Source organism: Trichechus manatus, unplaced genomic scaffold (genome assembly GCF_000243295.1).
Source record: "Trichechus manatus latirostris isolate Lorelei unplaced genomic scaffold, TriManLat1.0 scaffold00114, whole genome shotgun sequence".
Lineage (NCBI taxonomy): Eukaryota > Metazoa > Chordata > Mammalia > Sirenia > Trichechidae > Trichechus > Trichechus manatus.
This window is the reverse complement of record NW_004444050.1, coordinates 6831953-6850895: the sequence shown is the minus strand read 5'-3', so window position 1 is coordinate 6850895 and position 18943 is coordinate 6831953. Positions and strand designations below refer to the sequence as shown.

Below are 18943 nucleotides of genomic sequence, written 5' to 3'. Positions count from 1 at the left end.
AAAAAAAAAAAAAAGAGGTTGAGAAGTTAGAGGGTTGATATGTTGTGGGGTTGTTAACCAATGTCATAAAATAACGTGTACTTCTGTTTCGTGAGAAATTATTTGTTCTGTAAGCCTTCACCTGAAGTACAATTAAAAAAAAAAAAGAACCAAAATCAAAGCCGTTACCATCAAGTCGATTCTGATTCATAGCGACCCTATAGAAGAGAGTAGAACTGCCCCATAGAGTTTCCAAGGAGCACCTGATGCATTCAAACTGCTGACCTTTTGGTTAGCAGCTGTAGCACTTAACCACTGCGCCACCAGGAAGTCTTCCAAATAAAACTTCGGCACCAGATATTTAGGAGTCCCTGGGTGGTGCAAGGAGCTCTAGGAGTGCAGTGGTTAAGAGCTATGGCTGCTAAAGGTCCATGGTTTGAATCTACCAGCCGCTCCTTGGAAACCCCATGGGGCAGTTCTTCTCTGTCCTATAGGGTCACTATGAGTCAGAATCAACTCGACAGCAGCACATTTAGTTTGTTTTTGGATGGTGCAAAAGTTCGCCACTTGACTGCTAACCAAAAGATTGGCATTCAGATCCACCAAGAGTCTCCTCAGAAGAAAGGCCGGGTGATCTACCTCCAAAAAGTCAGCCATTGAAAACCCCATGGAGCTCAGTTCGACTCTTACACACATGGGGTCACATTGAGGCCAAGTCAACTTGATGGCAACTGGTTTGTTTTTGTTTGTTTTTTAACAGCTATTTAAAGCTATAGGTTTTGTTTTATTCGATTTTTAGACTTGTTGTTTTGTTGTTAATGGAAGTGACATGGTCTTTGATTTGCTTTGAATCCCTGAATTTGTGTTATTTTAGTGTGGTTCGACCCTGAATTTATTGAGGCAAGTATGTGCCTAGCTCTGGGTTAGACATTGCTGGAACGAGCTAACAAAAGCTCCAGGCCCCCTACCTCAAAGAGCTTACCACACCTCCTGAGGTAACATAAACACACATATGAGGTGGGGGCGGGGGGGAATTTGAGGCAAAATATGAGCAGTGTTTGTCAGTATGATTCAGTGCTGCAGCACATCAACAGTGTGCTGGTCATGCATTGGAGCTGAGAATGCCTCAGAGAGCTTGGTGGGAAAAAGACATTTTTGAAAGTCACACAAATACATAAGTACAGGTTATGAGTGCTTTAAAGCTGTGTGGCTTTTCAGCGCATCAGGATCCCCTGGAGGGCTTGTTCCAACACTGGTTCCCTGCACTGCCCTCACCCCCATCTCACTCAGCAGGCCAGGTGCTGCCCAAGAATGTACATTTCTAACAAGTTCCCAAGGAGCTCGATGCTGCTCCTCTAAAGGAAAAGATGCTAGATACCCTGTCTGAGAGTTTAGCATTGTCGAGGGAGCCAAGGTAAGCTCCCCTGGGAAAGCAACTTCGAGACTGAGAAGGGCTCAGCCAGGGAAAGGGAAGGTGGAAGGCCATTTCAGACCGAGGCGGGGGGTGGGAGGAGGGTCGGACGATCAATGCCTTTGGTCATCTCTAGAACAGTAAGGGCCAGCTGAAGGGCTTTAGACAAGGAAAGTGCTGTGATCATATTTGTGTTTAAAGAAATTATCCACCTATCATTTCTCTCTCTCTCTCTCTGCCCATATACCTATCTGTCTGCCTACCTATCTATCCATCCATCTATCCATCAGCTTTCACCCCACCACCACCATCATCACTGTCTCTGGCCCCCATCCTCCTGCCCACTCCCTGCCTGGCTAGCCAGGGTGTGTCCAAGGACACCCGAGCAACCACCCCCTCTCCAGTGCCTGACCTGGCCCAGGCTGCATTCACTTCTGCAGAAAGAAACTTGTCCCCAGTCTACATTCAAAGCACATGAGTTGCTGGGGGTAAAAAAGCACCTCCTGACTTCTCTCTGTCCTCCAGTCCATGTGGTCCTTTTCACATCTGAATGAACTATCACCACCATTTGTATTTTAATGGGACAGAGAAGAATTTATGGGTGAAGCTGAGGCTTCTCTAATTCTCAGACAGAAGAGAGGGTCCCATTGTGCAGATGATTGTAAATAAATTCAGCTTCCTCCCTCCAAGAATAGCAGAAGGGTGACAATGAAGTCTATATCCATGGGTCTGTGTCACATAAAGGATCCTGCCTTGGCAGCAGGCCTGACTTAGTGTGGGGGTTGCATTAGGCAGAGCTGGGGATTTTCCCATCATCAGACTGAGTCGGGGGCAGCAACACAACATCCTCTCTACAGAAATGAATCCTAGGCAGACAACTAGTCCAGGGACCCGGCACTGACTGAGGACTTAAGGTATTAAAAGTCTAGGCTCTCTGTCCATCTCAAAGCCAGTCATTCCCCAGGGCAGTCCCAGTTCCTTCCATAGGGGCCCCCAGGATCACAGCACTGCTGTCGACAGGGCCCTTACCCCATGTGCCCTAACTGGTACCCATGGAACAGTAGAGGCCAAAGACCACTCTGCTGAGACATGAAGTCTTCTTCCATGGCTTCCTCCTGACTTGGGGGACCTCCAGTGGGCACTCTTACCTTACTCCTCTGGAGTATCTATAGTGGGGGTTCCTGACTGAGTGGGCACGTCGTTATCCAGGGTGTCCACAGAGCCACACGTGAATTTTCTGCATGCTGGGACACCATTTAAACTACAGCATCTTTGGCCTAAGGGTGAGATCTTCACGACAGTGACATCAGCAGTGCACAGACTTAAAAATATCAGGGTGACTCCGTTCCCATTTTCACCCAGTGCTTTGCCAATGGTCATTGCCACCTGGGGCTCTCTGTAAGTGGAACCCCTAGATGCACCCAGGGAATGTGCTGTCTTCCACAAAGGGTCTTGCAGTTTCACAGCCTAAGATGTAAAAAGTCCTTCATAAATGTCGTTTGTACTTGGTGTTTCGCAGGCCACCTTGCCCTCCCCATGTACGTATTTTGAAACTCAAAATCGTGCTTATTCTGGACCCTGGAGGCACCTTTCCAATGCCATCTCTCCTCTTCTCCATACAGGAAGCCTACGTCATGGCCAGTGTGGACAATCCTCACGTGTGCCGCTTGCTGGGCATCTGCCTGACCTCCACAGTCCAGCTTATCACACAGCTCATGCCCTTTGGCTGCCTCCTGGACTATGTCCGCGAGCACAAGGACAACATCGGCTCCCAGTACCTCCTCAACTGGTGTGTGCAGATTGCAAAGGTAAATCATGAGGGAGCCCTGCCCACTGGGGTGCTCACCGAGGGGCAGCTGCCTTGGAAAAGTAGAGGAGACATTTCAGGCAAACAGGATGTTTAGCTCCCTGTCCCTCCACTTCTGGGAATGATGCTGATCATTAGCAAGAGCATCCAGAGAAAGTAGCCGAGGGAAAGGGGAGAAAATGAAGACCAGTGGAAAACCAGCAATGAGGTCCTGCATCCGGGGGTAACAAAGAGTTTGCCAAGCTGATATGTGTATTTGTGTTGGTGCGTATACAAGATATACACTTCTTTCTTTCAGATCATATTGAATTGATTGCCTTTTGCACTGAATTGGTAGCTGGCCCACCTTCATAGTCAAAATCTAATTGCTCAGCTACATGTGAATGATTTTCTATTCTTGAATACTTGGGATGATTGGTAGTGTTATTTCTCTGCACATTTTTTGTTGAATGCTGTGGTAATTTGTAGTATAAGAAGAGGTATGATGGTTTACACGCAGTAAAAGACTTGATAACGAGGCCAAGCCAGCCAGGCTGGAGGCCAGAGAAGGACTCAGAGATGGTGTGACCGTGGGGCAGGGCAGCTACTGGTACAAGGCCTGAGTGGGCATGTTAGAGGAGGACTGACTGAGTGAACAGATGCTTCTGCTATTTCTCTGGGTTTTACATGTCCCCCTGCTGACAGGATTGGTCCAGAGCAAGGGAGGGGCTGAGCATGCAGACAGTCGCCAGGTGGTCCCACCTCTGTGCTGAGAACAGGTACAGAGCAATGAGTCAGACATTTAGCTGCTCATACTGCCTCAGAAGGACTTCTGCTCTCATCTCAAATCTCTCCTGTCTCTATCTCAGCCCTGCATCAGTTATTTGCAACCCAACTTGCTAAATTCTTTTTTTTCCTGACAATGAGTTGAATATAAAGAATTCGTGGACAGGCCCTCTCATTGCCCCTAGCCCCCCTTAGAAAACAAGGCCAGGGTATCAAACGATGTGCCAGTGACCACGGAGCCAGGGAGCAAATCAGCCACCAGAACCTGGCCAGTTCCACTTGTCCAGTTCCATTGCTCACATCCCCATGGTCAGTGACGCGATTGGTCCTGCTGAATTACTATCGAGCTGCCCGCCCCATCTCCATGCTGACTTAGAAGGTGACTTCTAAGACAAACAAAAATATATTTTGGGGACTGCTTTGATGGCATCTACTCTTGGCTCATGACGCCACAAGGTGGCCTCTTGCCAGAACAGTGTTGCCGGGGTGAGGCAGGCTCCCATCCTGTAGCTGAGGTTCTGGGGCCATGTTGGCCAAGCAAGTGGCTGCCTCCCAGGATAGCCAGACAGCAGCACCTCCTATTTCCTCTAGCGCCATCTGGTGTTGATTTCTTGGCAACAGCCACGGAAGGCTCCCAGGGCCGTGGAAGTGTGTGTGCTCATTCTTCTCTAGGCACTGCAGTACTATAGGCAGGTCACCTAGTATTTTTGCCACTCTCCCTACTGTTACTCTGGATCACAGGGAATCTCACAATGCAGGAACCTCCTCATCAGTTACTAGAAGTTAGTCCTGGAGGAAGGTCGTGTGTGCTTGGGATGCTGTGGTTTCCTGAAAATGTTTGTTATTTCTTTGTGTGACTGGCTCGGGGGAAGAGGCAGTGACCCCAGAGCAGATTCTGTCACCTTGTTTTATTTTCTTTTTAGCACATACTGCCCACTGGAAAGCTCTAGTTTATTTACTTGTTTACTTGAGTTGTCTCCTCTGCTCTGACTAGAATGTGGGCTGTGTGAGAGCAGTCCCCTGTCTGCGCCACCCACTGCCCCGGGGAAGGGCTACCAGAACTCTGCACACCTCCCACCGGCCTCACCTGGGTGATTCACAGCATCCAGTTCACCAGAGGGTGCCCAGATGTTTAGCATTTCTTCTCTAGTTATCATGTGAAGTCTCAGCTTCCCTTGCTATGTGATGAGAGATGGTCTCCACCATCAGTATGAAACGTTCAAGTGACCATTTCACCTTAAGGAGCATAGAGTCTCAGTAGATTCTGCCCAGTACAGAACTAGACGTAGGGTTCCAGTGGACTATCGATTCAAATCTGGATTCTGGCATTTATTAGCTTTATGACTTTGCGCATTTGCTTAATCTTTTTGCGCCTAGTCTCTTTGACTGTAAAATGGGGTTCTGCCACTTGTCTGTGTAGTGAGGGTGAGATAAATTAGCCTCTGGGAAGCACCTACCATAGGTTCTAGGACACATCAGGTTATCCCTAAGTATTCATTCTCTTCCTGCATTCCTTTTCCCATATTTTGGCTAAACTGGGTTTGAGTAATGACTAAAATCTAGCACAAAACAGTCACTGTCTTAATCTGGTCTCCCATCAACTTTCATTTCTTAGAGCGGCGTCTCTGTTCCAGCATCTTTGTTCACGAGTTACCTCTAGGATGTGGCTTCTCCCTCCTTCTCCATTGCAATCTTACATTCAAATCTACCTGTCCTCTAGTGTCTATATAGATGGAAATTTATTTGACCCCCAGACAGCCTTCTGCAGCACAATGAAAAAAAAAACACACACAAAAACCCTAATATAACAGTGTCCACTACAGAGCAAAACTCAGCTTAGCATGGACGGACCCTCGGCAAGGATGAGTTCCCAAAGTTCTTGAGGTTGAGTTTCCAGGGCTTAAAGGTTTTTCGAGATAATTTTCTATATAATATTACTCAACACTTCAACCTGTTATTTTAAGCCACTGTGGCACCTGTTTAGTTTTATTTTGATTTCACGTCCTTCCACATTATGGAAGACAGTTGACTCTGTGATAGATTTGCTCTTTACTCACAAGAGAAACCATATTCCACTTATTTGTGGATCACTGTTGTCATGCATTGCTCGTCTTTGGAAGGAAAGGAAAATGATGTCTTCCCCAGTTGTTAAGAAGGAAATTTGCTTTTGGGCTAGCGATGATTTATCTGAGCATTAAACAATTCTCTTTGAAAAAGTTTCAGTAAAACTACCCAGAAGCACTTAGTGGCCGACCAGAAACTAAACGATGGCACCTTCAAAGTGGGATTTATTGACTTTTAAATGTCCTGTGTTAATTCACGGTGGCATAGACTATCCTGGAAAGTTTTCTAAATGTAAGTGGGAGAGCTGGCCACTATAAATGCAAGTTTATTGTTCCTGCTAAACTGTTAAGAGGATAAATAAGACTATATCAACTAGGCAAAAGAAAAAAGAAAAAAAATTAGAGGTTTGGTGGGGAAGAAGGCAAGATAGGGTTGGCGGTGCATCTCTGGTGAAAAGGGAGTATACTTTCCACTCATGACCCTGCGATGCACTCACAGGTTGTCCAGGTTCCTAAATAGCCAGAAGGCCATTAGAAAAACAGCACTAATGACTGATAGTGATTCCTCTATGAATATCATGTTGTTCCAAACAGAGCCTGAATACAGCAGGCACTCCGAGAGTGTTAGCATGTGGAAAGTAGCTTTTATTACTTACAGAAAGAAGCAGACAGCACACCACAACACATGCAGATCCATTTTGGAGTCACTCCCCCCTACAACTCAAAAAGGCTGCCTGGGTGGAGATGGCCACCCTTCTGTGTGTACCCTGCTTTCTACCATAGGTGAGGGACTTGAAGGAGGCCTACCTGCTGTTGATCTCCCCTGGCTAGGTAGGCTTAGTTAGGTGGCTTGAAATCTTCTACTACATGTGCTCCACCTGGCACCATGGCCAAGAGACTCCAAAAATCCCTTCCCCAGCCATTTTTGTACAGCAAAGCCTATGTGACACACTACATAGAGTGCAGTTTAGATTTTTTTTTTCCCAGCTGACTACCCTAGGAGGGGAGGATCAGACCCCTTGGCACCAACCCAGAAAGGTATCTCTAACCCTGCCGACAAATATCGGGCCTCAGAGGGTAGGGGGGCAGTGGTTTGTTCCGAGGCCTCATCATGTCCCCTCCCTTCCTGAGACCTGTTGCCAAGGTGATGAGTTGGGGACTCCCAATTCATTTGTGCACGTTTAATTGTTGCCAGGCCGTTTTAGAAATAGAAAAGCACATTGTGGAGAATGAAGAAAACCAAAGACCCAAGGGAAATATTAGTCCAAAGGACTATGGACCACAACTACCACAGCCTCCACCAGACTGAGTCCAGTACAACTAGATGGTGCCTGGTTACGACCACAACTGCTCCGACAGGGATCACAACAGAGGGTCCCAGACAGAGCTGGAGAAAAACGTAGAACAAAATTCTAACTCACAAAAAAGGCCAGAATTACCTGTCTGACAAAGACTGGAGAAACCCCAAGATTATGGCCCCTGGACACCCTTTTAACTCAGTACTGAAGTCACTCCTGAGGTTCACCCTTCAGCCAAAGATTAGACAGGCCCATAAAACAAACAGTAATGCCCATAAATCAACCAAGTATATGAGACTAAGTGGGCTCACCAGCCCAGGGGCAAGGATGAGTAGGCAGGAGGGGACAGGAAGGCTGGATGAATGGAAATGGGAAACCCAAGAGTGAGAAAAGGAGAGTGTTGACACATCGTGGGGTTTGCAAACAATGTCACAGAACGGTATGTGTATTCATTGTTTAATGAGAAACTAATTTGCTCTATAAACCTTCAGCTAAAGCACAATTGGGAAAAAAAAAAAACAAAAAAACAGGGCTAGTTATTTTTACCTGATGGTGCAGGGTAGATGCAGTGGTTAAGAGCTCAGGCTGTTAGCCAAAAGGCTGGCAGTTCAAATCCACCAGCTGCTACTTGGAAACCCTGTGGGGCAGCTGTACTCTGTCATATAGGTTCTCTGTGAGTCGGAATCAAGTGGACAGCAATGGATTTGTTTGTTTAATTTTTACGTTGAAGCACTGTTGTGAGGGTTAAATAAGATAATAAATGTAAAGCTCTCAATAAAAGGAGTGCTATTAAAAAAGGAAAAAGAAAAAAGCTTGATTGCTCAGGAATTATAACAGCTGTTTTCAGAAACCAGAGCCAAAGGCCAAACCAAGTTCTTTGTCCCACAATCCTGTGGACATCCCCTTACCAATCAGAAAGCATGAGCTTCGTCTGCTAAACTGATGATTCATGAAGTTACAGGGAGCTTTCACTCACTGGGAATAAATTAGTTGCCTAAGAAAATGTGTCCACTCTTTCTGGCTACATAAACCAGTTAGCATCAAGTTGACTCCAACTCATGGTGACCTCGTGTGTATCAGAGTGGAACTGTGTTCCATAGGGTTTTTAGTGGCTGATTTTTTCAGAAATAGATCACCAGGTCTTTCTTCTGAGGCACACCTGGGTGGACTCAAACCTCCAACCTTTTGGTTAGGAACCAAGCACATTAGTCATCTGCACCAGTCAGGGTCTCCTGGATAATAAAGCAGCTAATAATTCCCAAAACAGGTTACATGGCACAATAATGTCGTAAGATGTGAGCCTCCAAAAGATCCTAGCTTGGAAAACATTGCCTCCTGTACCACACTCTTCCCCTTCATGCATCGCAGTGCACATTATTGCAAAGTCCTGCATTAGATAAAGCTGTTAGGCTTTGATTAACATTTTCCCAAATTTTTTGGACAAGAGAGATTTATTGTCACCTGATGCAGATAAAGATCTCAAAAATTGGGTTTTCTGACAAGCACTGATTTGGTTCTACAGTCCAACAGATGCTATCACTGTTAGATCCTTGAGCCCAGGCCCTGGTGAGATTTGCAGGATAGCTGGGATGGGGGAGGTGGAGGCTTGCAGGAGGAAATTGGTTTGTGAGTATCGTTCTCCAGCCACAACTTTGTAAGCACCAGACTACACTGAGTTCAGTCTATGAGATAAGACTTAATAAGGATAAATGACCAAAGAAAAAAAATCCTTTCAAAGGATCCATTTTTCAAGTACAAAGGATACTTAGTTTAATCCAAGTTCCTTTGAAAAAGTCCTGGATGTTTTAATTGACCACATGTTTATATGAACTATCAGTGCATCTGCGGGGCCAAGAGGAGATGAGGCAAAGATGGTATCAATCAGCCATGGGTTGTCATGTCCGGGTGAGAGGAGTGGTCACTCCATTGTGATGTAACCAGAACATTCCAGAGCACTTGTGTTTAGCTCTAGATGCCACGTCACAAAAAGCCTGTTGGTAAACTAGAACGTGTTCATAACAGACAAGCCAGAGTGTGAAAGGATGCAAATTATATTGTACAGGCAGTCCCCGGGTTACCAACGAGATCCGTTCCTAAGTGTGTCTTTAAGAATTTGTAGGAAAGTCAGAACAGGTGTATACGGTTCTTCTTTAGCCTTACGTTAGTGCAAAAAAAGGCTCAAAGCTTTTTCAGTGATTTAAAAGCTGCACATGCAGCAAGTGAAGTGATTGTGAGGAAGAGTTTGTTTCCCGTAGGGGTTGGTTCTGTGGTTTCAAAGTAAGGGCAAATGTACATAACATTAAAGAGCAAGTACAAGGTTGTCCGTAATTCCGATGTTTGTAACCTGGGGACTTACTGTCCTTTGATTTAAATAGAGGGGAAAATGGAGGACAGACAGGTATTCTACTTTTTAACATTTTTTTGTTTTTATTTTTTTGGAGTTTACCCAGATGTTTGTGTTTTTGTTTTATTTTAGTTGTGGTAAGTGTATATGTAACAAAACATTTACCATTTTAACATTTCTTATATGTACAATTCAGTGACATTAATTGTGTTCATCGTGTTACTCAACCATCACCCTTATCCATTGGCAAACCTTTCCATCACCCCTAACAAAGGCTCAAAGTCCCCTAAGCAGTGAGTCCCCCTTTCCCTCTCCCTGTCACCTGCCCCTGGTTACCACTAATGAAGTTTGGTCTCTATACACTTGCCTATGTAGACATTTCACGTCAGCAGGATCGTACAATATTTGTCCTTTTGCGACTGACTGATTTTACTCAGCATAATGTTTCAGGGTTCATCCATGTCCTTTGGGCGTCTTCAGGGTTGTTGTGGAGAGGAGAAACTGACTTGTTCTATGAAATTTCAAATACAGAACTTCCTGGTTAGGTCCCCGGAGGGCTCTGACGTTTGCCGCGCAGGTCTGCTCCCATATTTTCGTAGATTTTCCATGCACCAGGTCAGGATTTGCAAGCGTGGGGTTCAAGGAGCAGTCTGCTCCCTCCCATTGATGAATTGTGGCCTCACATTGGGAATTCAGCTGCCAAGCCTCTCTTTCCCACCTAAAAGGGGTCAGGGGGCTGATAAGAGTCCGTTCATCTCTAAAGCACCCCACCTCCATAAATACCTAGACAACAAGACAGTCTGTGGGCTAAAAGCCAGACAGCAGATCCAATGTCCAGATATTTCAGTTACTTGAATTTTTTAATTTTAAATTTTAAATTTGTGCATTGTTACACAAAGAATTACAGTTGAACTTAAGTAATCAGCTTAATTGATCACCTTACAGTGTGCTATCAAAAAGCCTAAAGTGCCTGTGTTATTACAGCGTATTTATTAACTTTTCTACATTTTGCTTAATCATCTCTTGAGCATTCTTCTGCCAGCATCAGGTACTGTGTGAAGTATAAATATAAGTAAGACAAAATTTCTTATCTCCAAAAACTGACATTTAGTGAGGGAAACAGGTCCATACAGAATGAAGAGTGCAGGAAACGAAGTGGGTAAGAATAGGGGGCTGAGTGCAGGAGAACCAGCCGGCCTGAAGGCTGCTGTGCAGGTCACAGTGAGCATGGGCTCAGTGGCAGAGTGGGCCATTCTGTCGGCCAGCACCGTCCATGCACCAGGTACTGGGCCAGGTGCTGGGAAGACAGCGCTGACTCTTCCCCAGGAGCCCAGAGTCCCATAGGCCAAACAGTGCTGAGAGTAAGAGAGGCCCTAGCCCTGTCCTGGTGGGAGGTGGAGGGAGTGCCCTCTAGTCTGAGGGCCAGTAGCATAGTAAGTGTTGGCCGATGCACCAGCAGGTGGGAGCCCTCTAAGCACAGGGGAGCAGAGCAGGCTCGGAGACTGACAGCTGCAGAGACTGAGGGGCACCAGCAAGAAAGAGACTAGGCAGGAAGATGGGGACCTTGCAGGGCCCACAAGCCTAGCTAAGAAGATAGAGCTTCATCACGAAGCCCGGGGCCACACACGCATTTGATTCGTGATCCGATATTTTAGGAAGTGTAGCCATAGTCTAGGCAAGTATGACAGGGGCCTAATTTAAAATCATGGCATAGGGGATCAAGAAGAGAGGGTGTATCTGACATTTAGGAGAAAATGATAGCTGTCACTAACACATGTGGAGCACTCTATGCCAGGCACCAGGCTCGGTGCTCTAAACAGATGAACTCGTTTAATCTAACTCTTACTGGTCCCATTTTACATATGGGCAGACTGAGGCACAGAGCTTTTAAATAACTTGCCAAGGTCTCAGGCAAGTAAATAGCAAGAACGGGACTTAAACCAAAGCAGCCATACTCACAAGACCATTCCCTTATCCAGCACTTAGTAGACCGGCTCAGGGTAGAACTTAGGACCGTGATCCTCACCATCCACCTCTCCCTGCACAATAGGATGCCAGAGCCATACAATCTGTGTTTGGAAATAGAAAATTCTGTGATTTTCCTGCCTCTTCTAAGAGCAAGGGCTCAGCAGTGGCTAAGCCATGCTGTTAATTTTTCTCCACCAAAACCAACGTCTCTACTTCTGTTGCGGTTGGTGTGTGCCTTTGAGTCAACTCCCACTCATAGCGATCCCGTAGGACACAGTAGAACTTCCCCCATAGGGCTTCCAAGGCTGTAAATCTTTATGGGAGCAGACTGCCACATCTTTGTCCCACAGAGCAGCTGGTGGGTTCACACCTCCGACCTTTCAGTTAGCAGCTGAGCGCGTAACCACCCCGCCACCAGCGCTCCTTTCTCGACTTCCTGCTCTCTGCCATTTCTGTATTCACCAAATCGGTGCTCGCCCAGACTTGCCCACATGTGACTTATAAAATAGAACCAAAATGGATCGTGCCCCGGCCTCTCACTCTGCACTCTGCCCAAGTGTGGTAGGATCCTGCAGCCCTGGGAAAACAGTCCCCACAGGTCCAATCCCACCACCTCCGAGTCCTTTCTCCAGTATCTGTGTCCCCCTGCTCTTCTTTTGCTCATGTAGATCCAGGCTGGCTCTTCAAGTTCCCTTTTAACCTCAGTATTTCAAAATGCATCCCAGCTGTCTTGTAGTAATTAACGAAAAAATAAATATGTTAAATTAAATTAAAATCTGATCTCCGAGACAAATCAGGAAATGAGTTTCCCAAGAGGCCTCGCTGAAGCTTATTCTTTTATGTATTATTTCCTGTGGCTTCTGTGTTTAGAGTCCACGAGTTCATAAGTAATATTATGGCTCCTATCTTCACGGACTGGTTAAAATGTAACTCTTAACGGGGCACTGAGATGGATTTCAAACTGCCTGAAGATAGAGTGGGATAGAGACTGATGAATCGAGTTATATCTAAGTTCAAATGCGTCTAATCTTTTTGGCCCAAAATTATCTCTGATTGAAGAGCCTCTGGCTTGTTAGCTGTGTGGGGGAGAATGCATCAGCTGTTCTTTCTACCCTTTTCCCAAGCCTGCTTTGAAGACTGATGTTATTCTGAGAAACCTTCACTCTCTGTTAAAGTTGCTCTGGTCCTTTAAGAACTTGGACTTGCGGGGGTGGGCAGTGGGTTGGGACAGAGCTCAGCTGGATGTGTAAGATTCACACAATGAAAAGCACTTACTCAGTGGCACAGGGCCAAGGTGCTGGTTTTTTTTTTTTTTTTTTGGCAACTCTAGCATCCTTTGACCCAGCAGGCAAGTTTCTCTTGGAGGCTCCCACAGGGGAGTTAATAGACATGATCCACGTGGTGGTCCTGGGGATGCAGAGGATTTGGATCACTGGGTCATCTCACAAGGGCAGTGGGGCGGATGCCAGGGTTGCAGACACCAAAAGATGCCTCTGTGTTGGTGTGTTTGAAATGCCTGGCACAGAGTCGATGCTCAAAGAGTAAGCTGCTAATACTTATTCTTTCACGCATTCATTCATTCATGTGACAAACTTGTAAAAATGTTCCCTGTGTACCAGCTTCTCTGTTAGGCACTGGGGCATTTAAAAAAGCACATGAAAGTTCGTGATGGTCATTCAGCAAAGCTGGAAATGCCCTCTGAAGTCTGCCTTGCGAGTGTAACGAAATCTTAAAAAACACATTTTAAATAAAGGGTAGGGGGAGATTGGCTCCTGTGTGGAGGGACTTGGGTGTGATCTCTTACTGCACGTGTGTGCAACAGCTGCACAGTGCCAAGCATAGAGGGGGGGCTTCACGAAATGTGTGATGAAGGACGGAATGAGAGAAAGCCAGGGGAAGAAAGAGAAACAGAGAAGAGAAAGCTCACAGGAACGAATGAGCTCTGCATCTTGGAATGCCGATGCTAGGTTTAGCGAGAAACCAAGCATAACTGACCCTTTTTAAATGGGTAAGACGTCACCATGTTTAATAAATCAGGCCTTCTTCTTTCATAAGAGACAGGGGTGCCAGAGCACAGGACACAGTCAGTGTCCCGTGAATCAAAGGGGAGATGAGAGGAGCAAGCTTTGAAAGGGTGATCACAAGTCGAGGTGATGGGGTGATAACTGTGTCCTCTGCAGTGTTTTCTCAGCTCCTGCTCCTTGCCTCCCCCTCTCCACCCACCACCATCCCTAAATAGTAGTTTCCAGTTGCGCAGCACTATTCCAGAGAAGAACCTGCTAGTTTCCTCTTGCGTAGACATGAGCCCCATTAACGTGGGCACATGGGACATGAGAGAGAATGTTTCAATCAGACAGCATCTCAAACATCAGGAACTTTCTAGATAACACAAAGGGGAAGGAGTTGGCCATGTGTACATGAGACATGGAAAGTAATCATTTTTTTCCCAAGAAGAGAAAAATGTTAAAGGCTTCAGAAATAGCACTCAGAGAACTCCTGATAGCATCTTCATGAGTTCCTGCTTTCATAGGATGACTGGTTTTGCTCTAGAAAGAAAAACTGGTAAAATTCACCCTTCTGTGCCAAGCCAGGAGCCCTGGTGGCGCAGCGGTTAAGCGTTCAGCTGCGAACCGAAACATCAGCAGTTCGAATCCACCAGCTGCTCCTTGGAAACCCTATGGGGCAGTTCTACTCTGTCCTATAGGGTCGCTATGAATCAGAATTGACTCCACAGCAATGGGTTTGTTTTTTTATGCCAAGCCAACAAATAATTTTCACTTAATATCTTTACAAAAAAAGAAGAGCTTGTCAGAATATTTGGGAATACATCCTTATCTATAGGTAATCCCTTTAGTTGCACTCCCCAACCGCAGAAACGCTGGTGAGTAAGCAGAGTTGGTAAGCCCATTCATTTCTGCTTGGTGCACTTGAGCCAGTCCTTCTGTGTTGCATCCTCTGTGTGGAGACCCTATGAGTCTCAGCTGCAAAGATGGTTGGAAGTGTGACCCACCAGACTCCCTGGAAGTAGCCCTGGTGGCCTGGTGATTAAAGCGATCGACTGCTAATGGAAAGGTCAGCAGTTTGAAACCACCAGGCACTCAGTAAGAGAAAGATGTGGCAGTCTGCTTTCATAGAGATTTACAGCCTTGAAAACCCTATGGGGCAGTTCTGCTTTGTCCTGTGGGTCACTATGAGTCAGAATCAACTCATCAGCAGTGGATTTGATTTGGGTTTGGAGTCCCTGGGTGGTGAAAATGGTTAATGTGCTCAGCTGCTAACCAGACACACATGGTTTGGTTCTTTGTTTGTTTGGGTGTTTTTTTGTCCTGGCCAAACACCTGGAGAGGTATTATGTGAAGCAACCAGGGAACAATGTTCAGGTAGCATGTGAGTAAGTGGAACAGAATGCAATACTAACAACATAAGGTTTCTGCAGAGCATGACCCCTTCCCAGCCTCTCCCGCCTGCCCACTCCCCTGCCCGCCGGGCCCTGCACAGAGAAACTGGGGGCTGCCAAGCTCATGTCAACAGGCTGGCACTTGATAAAGTCCAAGGAAGCTTGGCTCAGCCAGGAAGGTCTGGAGCAAATGAGAGACGAGGCCAGAAGTGACCGCGTCTGCCAGCGGGGAGGACAGTGCACGTGACAAGGGCTCTGAGAGAAGGCTATGGGTGAAGACTGTGTTCGGGGTGATGTTTCTGGAAATTCACTGTGCTGGGCACTGAGCTATTCCTGCAGAGATTCAGATTACAACAGAATTGTAGAGGCAGCCAGGGAGGTGGTAGGGAATGGCACCTTGTAAAAGCAGGTCCAATATCCATGTGGTTTCAGTAATAAAAATGGCAGAAAACAAAACTGAACAAAAATCTTCATTGGCAGTAAATTGCATCTGATAGTCTAGGAAAGCATAATGAGAGCATGATTTAAAAACCTTGAGGATGATTGCTTTGCCACGGCCTGGGGAGGCTGGGAGCGTCCTCTCCTCTAAGCTCCCGCGAAGGAAGAAGCAGGCAGGAAGGGACACAGGTGACAAGTTCCAGAGCAAGCTTCAGACCCAGACTTGGAAGGCAGCGCTCCTGCCCTATCACTGTCCTCTCCTGCTTGGCACTTCTGTGTTTTTAACTTGAATAACTGGACGGAGTAAAGTTATTGAATCCTCCACTCGTTATAGACTTCATTTGTTTACCGTATTCATTCATGCAATAGGTTGTCACTAACATTTACGATGTGCAAGCTATTGTGTTTGTTAAGTGAAGGGCAGGGTGGACTCCGACATAGTCTCTGCCATAGAGGAGCTCAGAATCCAGCATGAATGGGGACATTAAATTCCAGCACATGAGCACCACTGTCCTACACTGTCAGCAGGCAGCTTTCCTCGCGGGGAAGCTAGTCAGCAGGCCGGGTTCTCTGTGCCCTCACCATCTACCTCGTGTTTCAGGGCATGAACTACCTGGAAGACCGCCGCCTGGTGCACCGCGACCTGGCCGCGAGAAACGTCCTGGTGAAGACTCCCCAGCATGTCAAGATCACAGATTTTGGGCTGGCGAAACTGCTAGGTGCTGAGGAGAAGGAGTACCACGCTGAAGGAGGCAAAGTAAGGAGCTAACTTGGTGGTCAGGGAGCGTTTTCCCAGCAGCAGAGACCCAGCTCCCTACCTGTGGGCCACACATTTGGCATACTTTCTAAATGATGCAGGGAGCGTGCTCAGAACATTCTGGGTGAGGCCACAGCGGCTGCCATGGCCGTCTGGGTCGAGCCAGGGTCTTCCAGCAGCAGAAACAGAGCTGCTTTTGGAGCGAGGATTTTCTAGGAGAGAGAGTAAAGATGTTTCCCACCCAGCCAGAGGCCAGAGACAGTAAAGATTAGTTCAGTTCCCTCTCCAGGTGATATTTAGCAAAGGTTAGGTTTCAGCCTTCCCTCCAGGAAATAAGCTTCCTTCAAAAGCGCTGCTGAGAAATGTCATAGCTAATTTGGTGGCTCACTGCTGTTGAGGACATTTCAGAAATAGGAACACTCACTGTGTTGTTCGCAGGCTCCATGGGTCTCTGTGACTCATGTCTGGAACTGGCAATGTTTGGGTCGGCTCCCTTCTCGCTGTCTGGCTAGGGGGCTCTCCAGGGTTAGGAAGAGGGGCACACATCTCCCTTCGGGCCCTCCAGGGTGCTCTCCCACCACCGCTGGTGGGATTAGCTGCGTGTTTCTTTGGTTTCACTCTGGCCTGCATGGCTCAGGCAGCTGTCAGCCCTGTGACCACAGGCTGTGCAAACACACACAAATACTGGGCATTGGGATCATAGACAGAACCAGGGCTCCAAGCCACCAGCAGGTGCACTCGGCTCGGCCAGAACAGCCCACGGCCTCAGTTGTCCTCAGCTGTCATGTTCATGAAACCCACCGCGGGGCTAACAGAGCAACCCCGGTGGTCCGGCTCAATTTAAAACCTGCTCTTCCAGCAGGGACGGGAGCCCAACGCGGGGGAGCTGGCCCGGATCCCCAGCGTTTGTCACTTGTAATTAGTCCCCGTGTGATTTAATGTTCTTCTACAGAGGGGAGCTAATAGTTGTCTTAATACTTTATCTCTCATCACTCCAAGGTCCCTATTAAATGGATGGCTCTGGAATCGATTTTACACCGCATTTATACCCACCAAAGTGATGTCTGGAGCTATGGTGAGTCAAAATCCTGATGCTGGTGAATTTGTGCTGAGGCTGAGCTGGGTCTGTTGTTTGTTAATTTACATTATGTGCTCTGTCATCCCAGGATTTTCTTTCAAGACAATGACTAATAATAACGTAATCATTTTTGTCTACCTATTATGCTAAGAAAAAACGACAAAGGAAATTGAGTCTAATGACTGTAGTAAATGTGACTTGAGAAATCGGTAACCTTGTCTGAATGAAGGATGAAAGGGAGGGAGAACGTGAACTAGGAAATGCCCCTACCTTCGAAATCAAACAAAATTTGACCTCTCGTCACGAAGTTGAAGTGAATCAAAGGGAGGTGATAAGTGAGGTTTCATGGAGAAGCGTTTTCAGCAGATAAATGAGGTTTTTATGATCAACTGACTAATGGCTATTGTTCCATTCAGTGAATGGTAGTCTTTGTATATTAGAGATAATGGCTTGACGAAAATGCATTTTGAGGATGTGTCTAAGGAAATAGTTATTGCTTCCAGCTTTCATACGGACCGTCTCATGAGGATCTGATTCTCCATTTCTTCCGTCATGTCCCACAGTAGCAGCCGCAAACCTGCACTCAGTCCTCACAAGGGAAGCCGCTCTTCTTTAAACCTGCCATGTGCATTTGTTCTTGCCCCATTGCCTTTGTGCAAATGACTTTCTGAGCCTACAAGGTCCTCACCTTAAAAAAAAAAAAAAGTATTAATAGATTGTTATTGACAGCTGTGCTATTATCAAACTTGGCTCTCAACTTTCAACCAGCAATCTGCTGAAAAGCTGGAAAATACCTTATCTATAATAATTTATGAATTACCAGCTAACCTTAGCCATTTCGAGCAATGAGAGCTAAGGGAAAAGTCACCCCACCTCCATACAAATAACAGAAGTACCACAAGTGGATGGCTTTAACAAAGAGAAATTTATTCTCTCACAGTCTAGTAGGCTACAAGTCCAAATTCAGGGCATCAGCTCCAGGAGAAGGCTTTCTCTCTCCATCAGCTCTGGAGGAAGGTCCTTGTCATCAATTTTCCCCTGGTCAAGGAGCTTCTCAGTGCAGGGACCCCAGGTCCAAAGGACACACTGTTGTCCTGGCTCTTGTTACTTGTTGGTATGAGGTACCCCACGTCCCTCTGCTTGCTTCTCTTTGTTATATCTCAGAAGAGATTGGCTTAAGACACAATCTAATCTTGTAGATTAAGTCCTGCTTTATTAACATAACTGCCACTAATTTCATCTCATTAACCTCACAGAGATAGGATTTACAACACACAGGAAAATCACGTCAGATGACAAAATGGTGGACACTCACGCAATACTGGGAATCATGGGTTAGCCAAACTGATACACATATTTTTAGGGGATACAATTCAATCCATGACAACATGTGTACCATATTTTTAAAAAAGTAACAATTGCCATGGAGTCAGCTCTAACTCATGGTGACCCCATGTGTGTCAGAGTAGAACCCTATGTGCTCCACAGGGTTTTTCAATGGCTTATTTTTCAGAAGTATATGGCCAGGCCTTTCTTCCATGGTGCCTCTGGGTGGACTCAAATCTCCAGCCTTTCAGTAACAGCCAAGCACTTTAATCATTTATGCCACCCAAGGACTCCAATGTGTATTTAAGAAGA

At 46.3% G+C, this 18943-nt stretch overlaps 1 protein-coding gene across 2 annotated transcripts in view; it reads left to right on the top strand.

Moving 5' to 3' along the window:
- The window catches only part of EGFR (epidermal growth factor receptor), a 215176-nt gene that overhangs the window by 186846 nt on the left and 9387 nt on the right, over positions 1–18943 (top strand). For both annotated transcript variants that reach the window (XM_004383965.3, XM_023738321.1), the window contains 3 exons: positions 3013–3198; positions 16072–16227; positions 17227–17302. In XM_004383965.3, coding sequence (XP_004384022.3) covers positions 3013–3198; positions 16072–16227; positions 17227–17302 — 418 coding nt within the window. The remainder of the gene's footprint in view (positions 1–3012; positions 3199–16071; positions 16228–17226; positions 17303–18943) is intronic.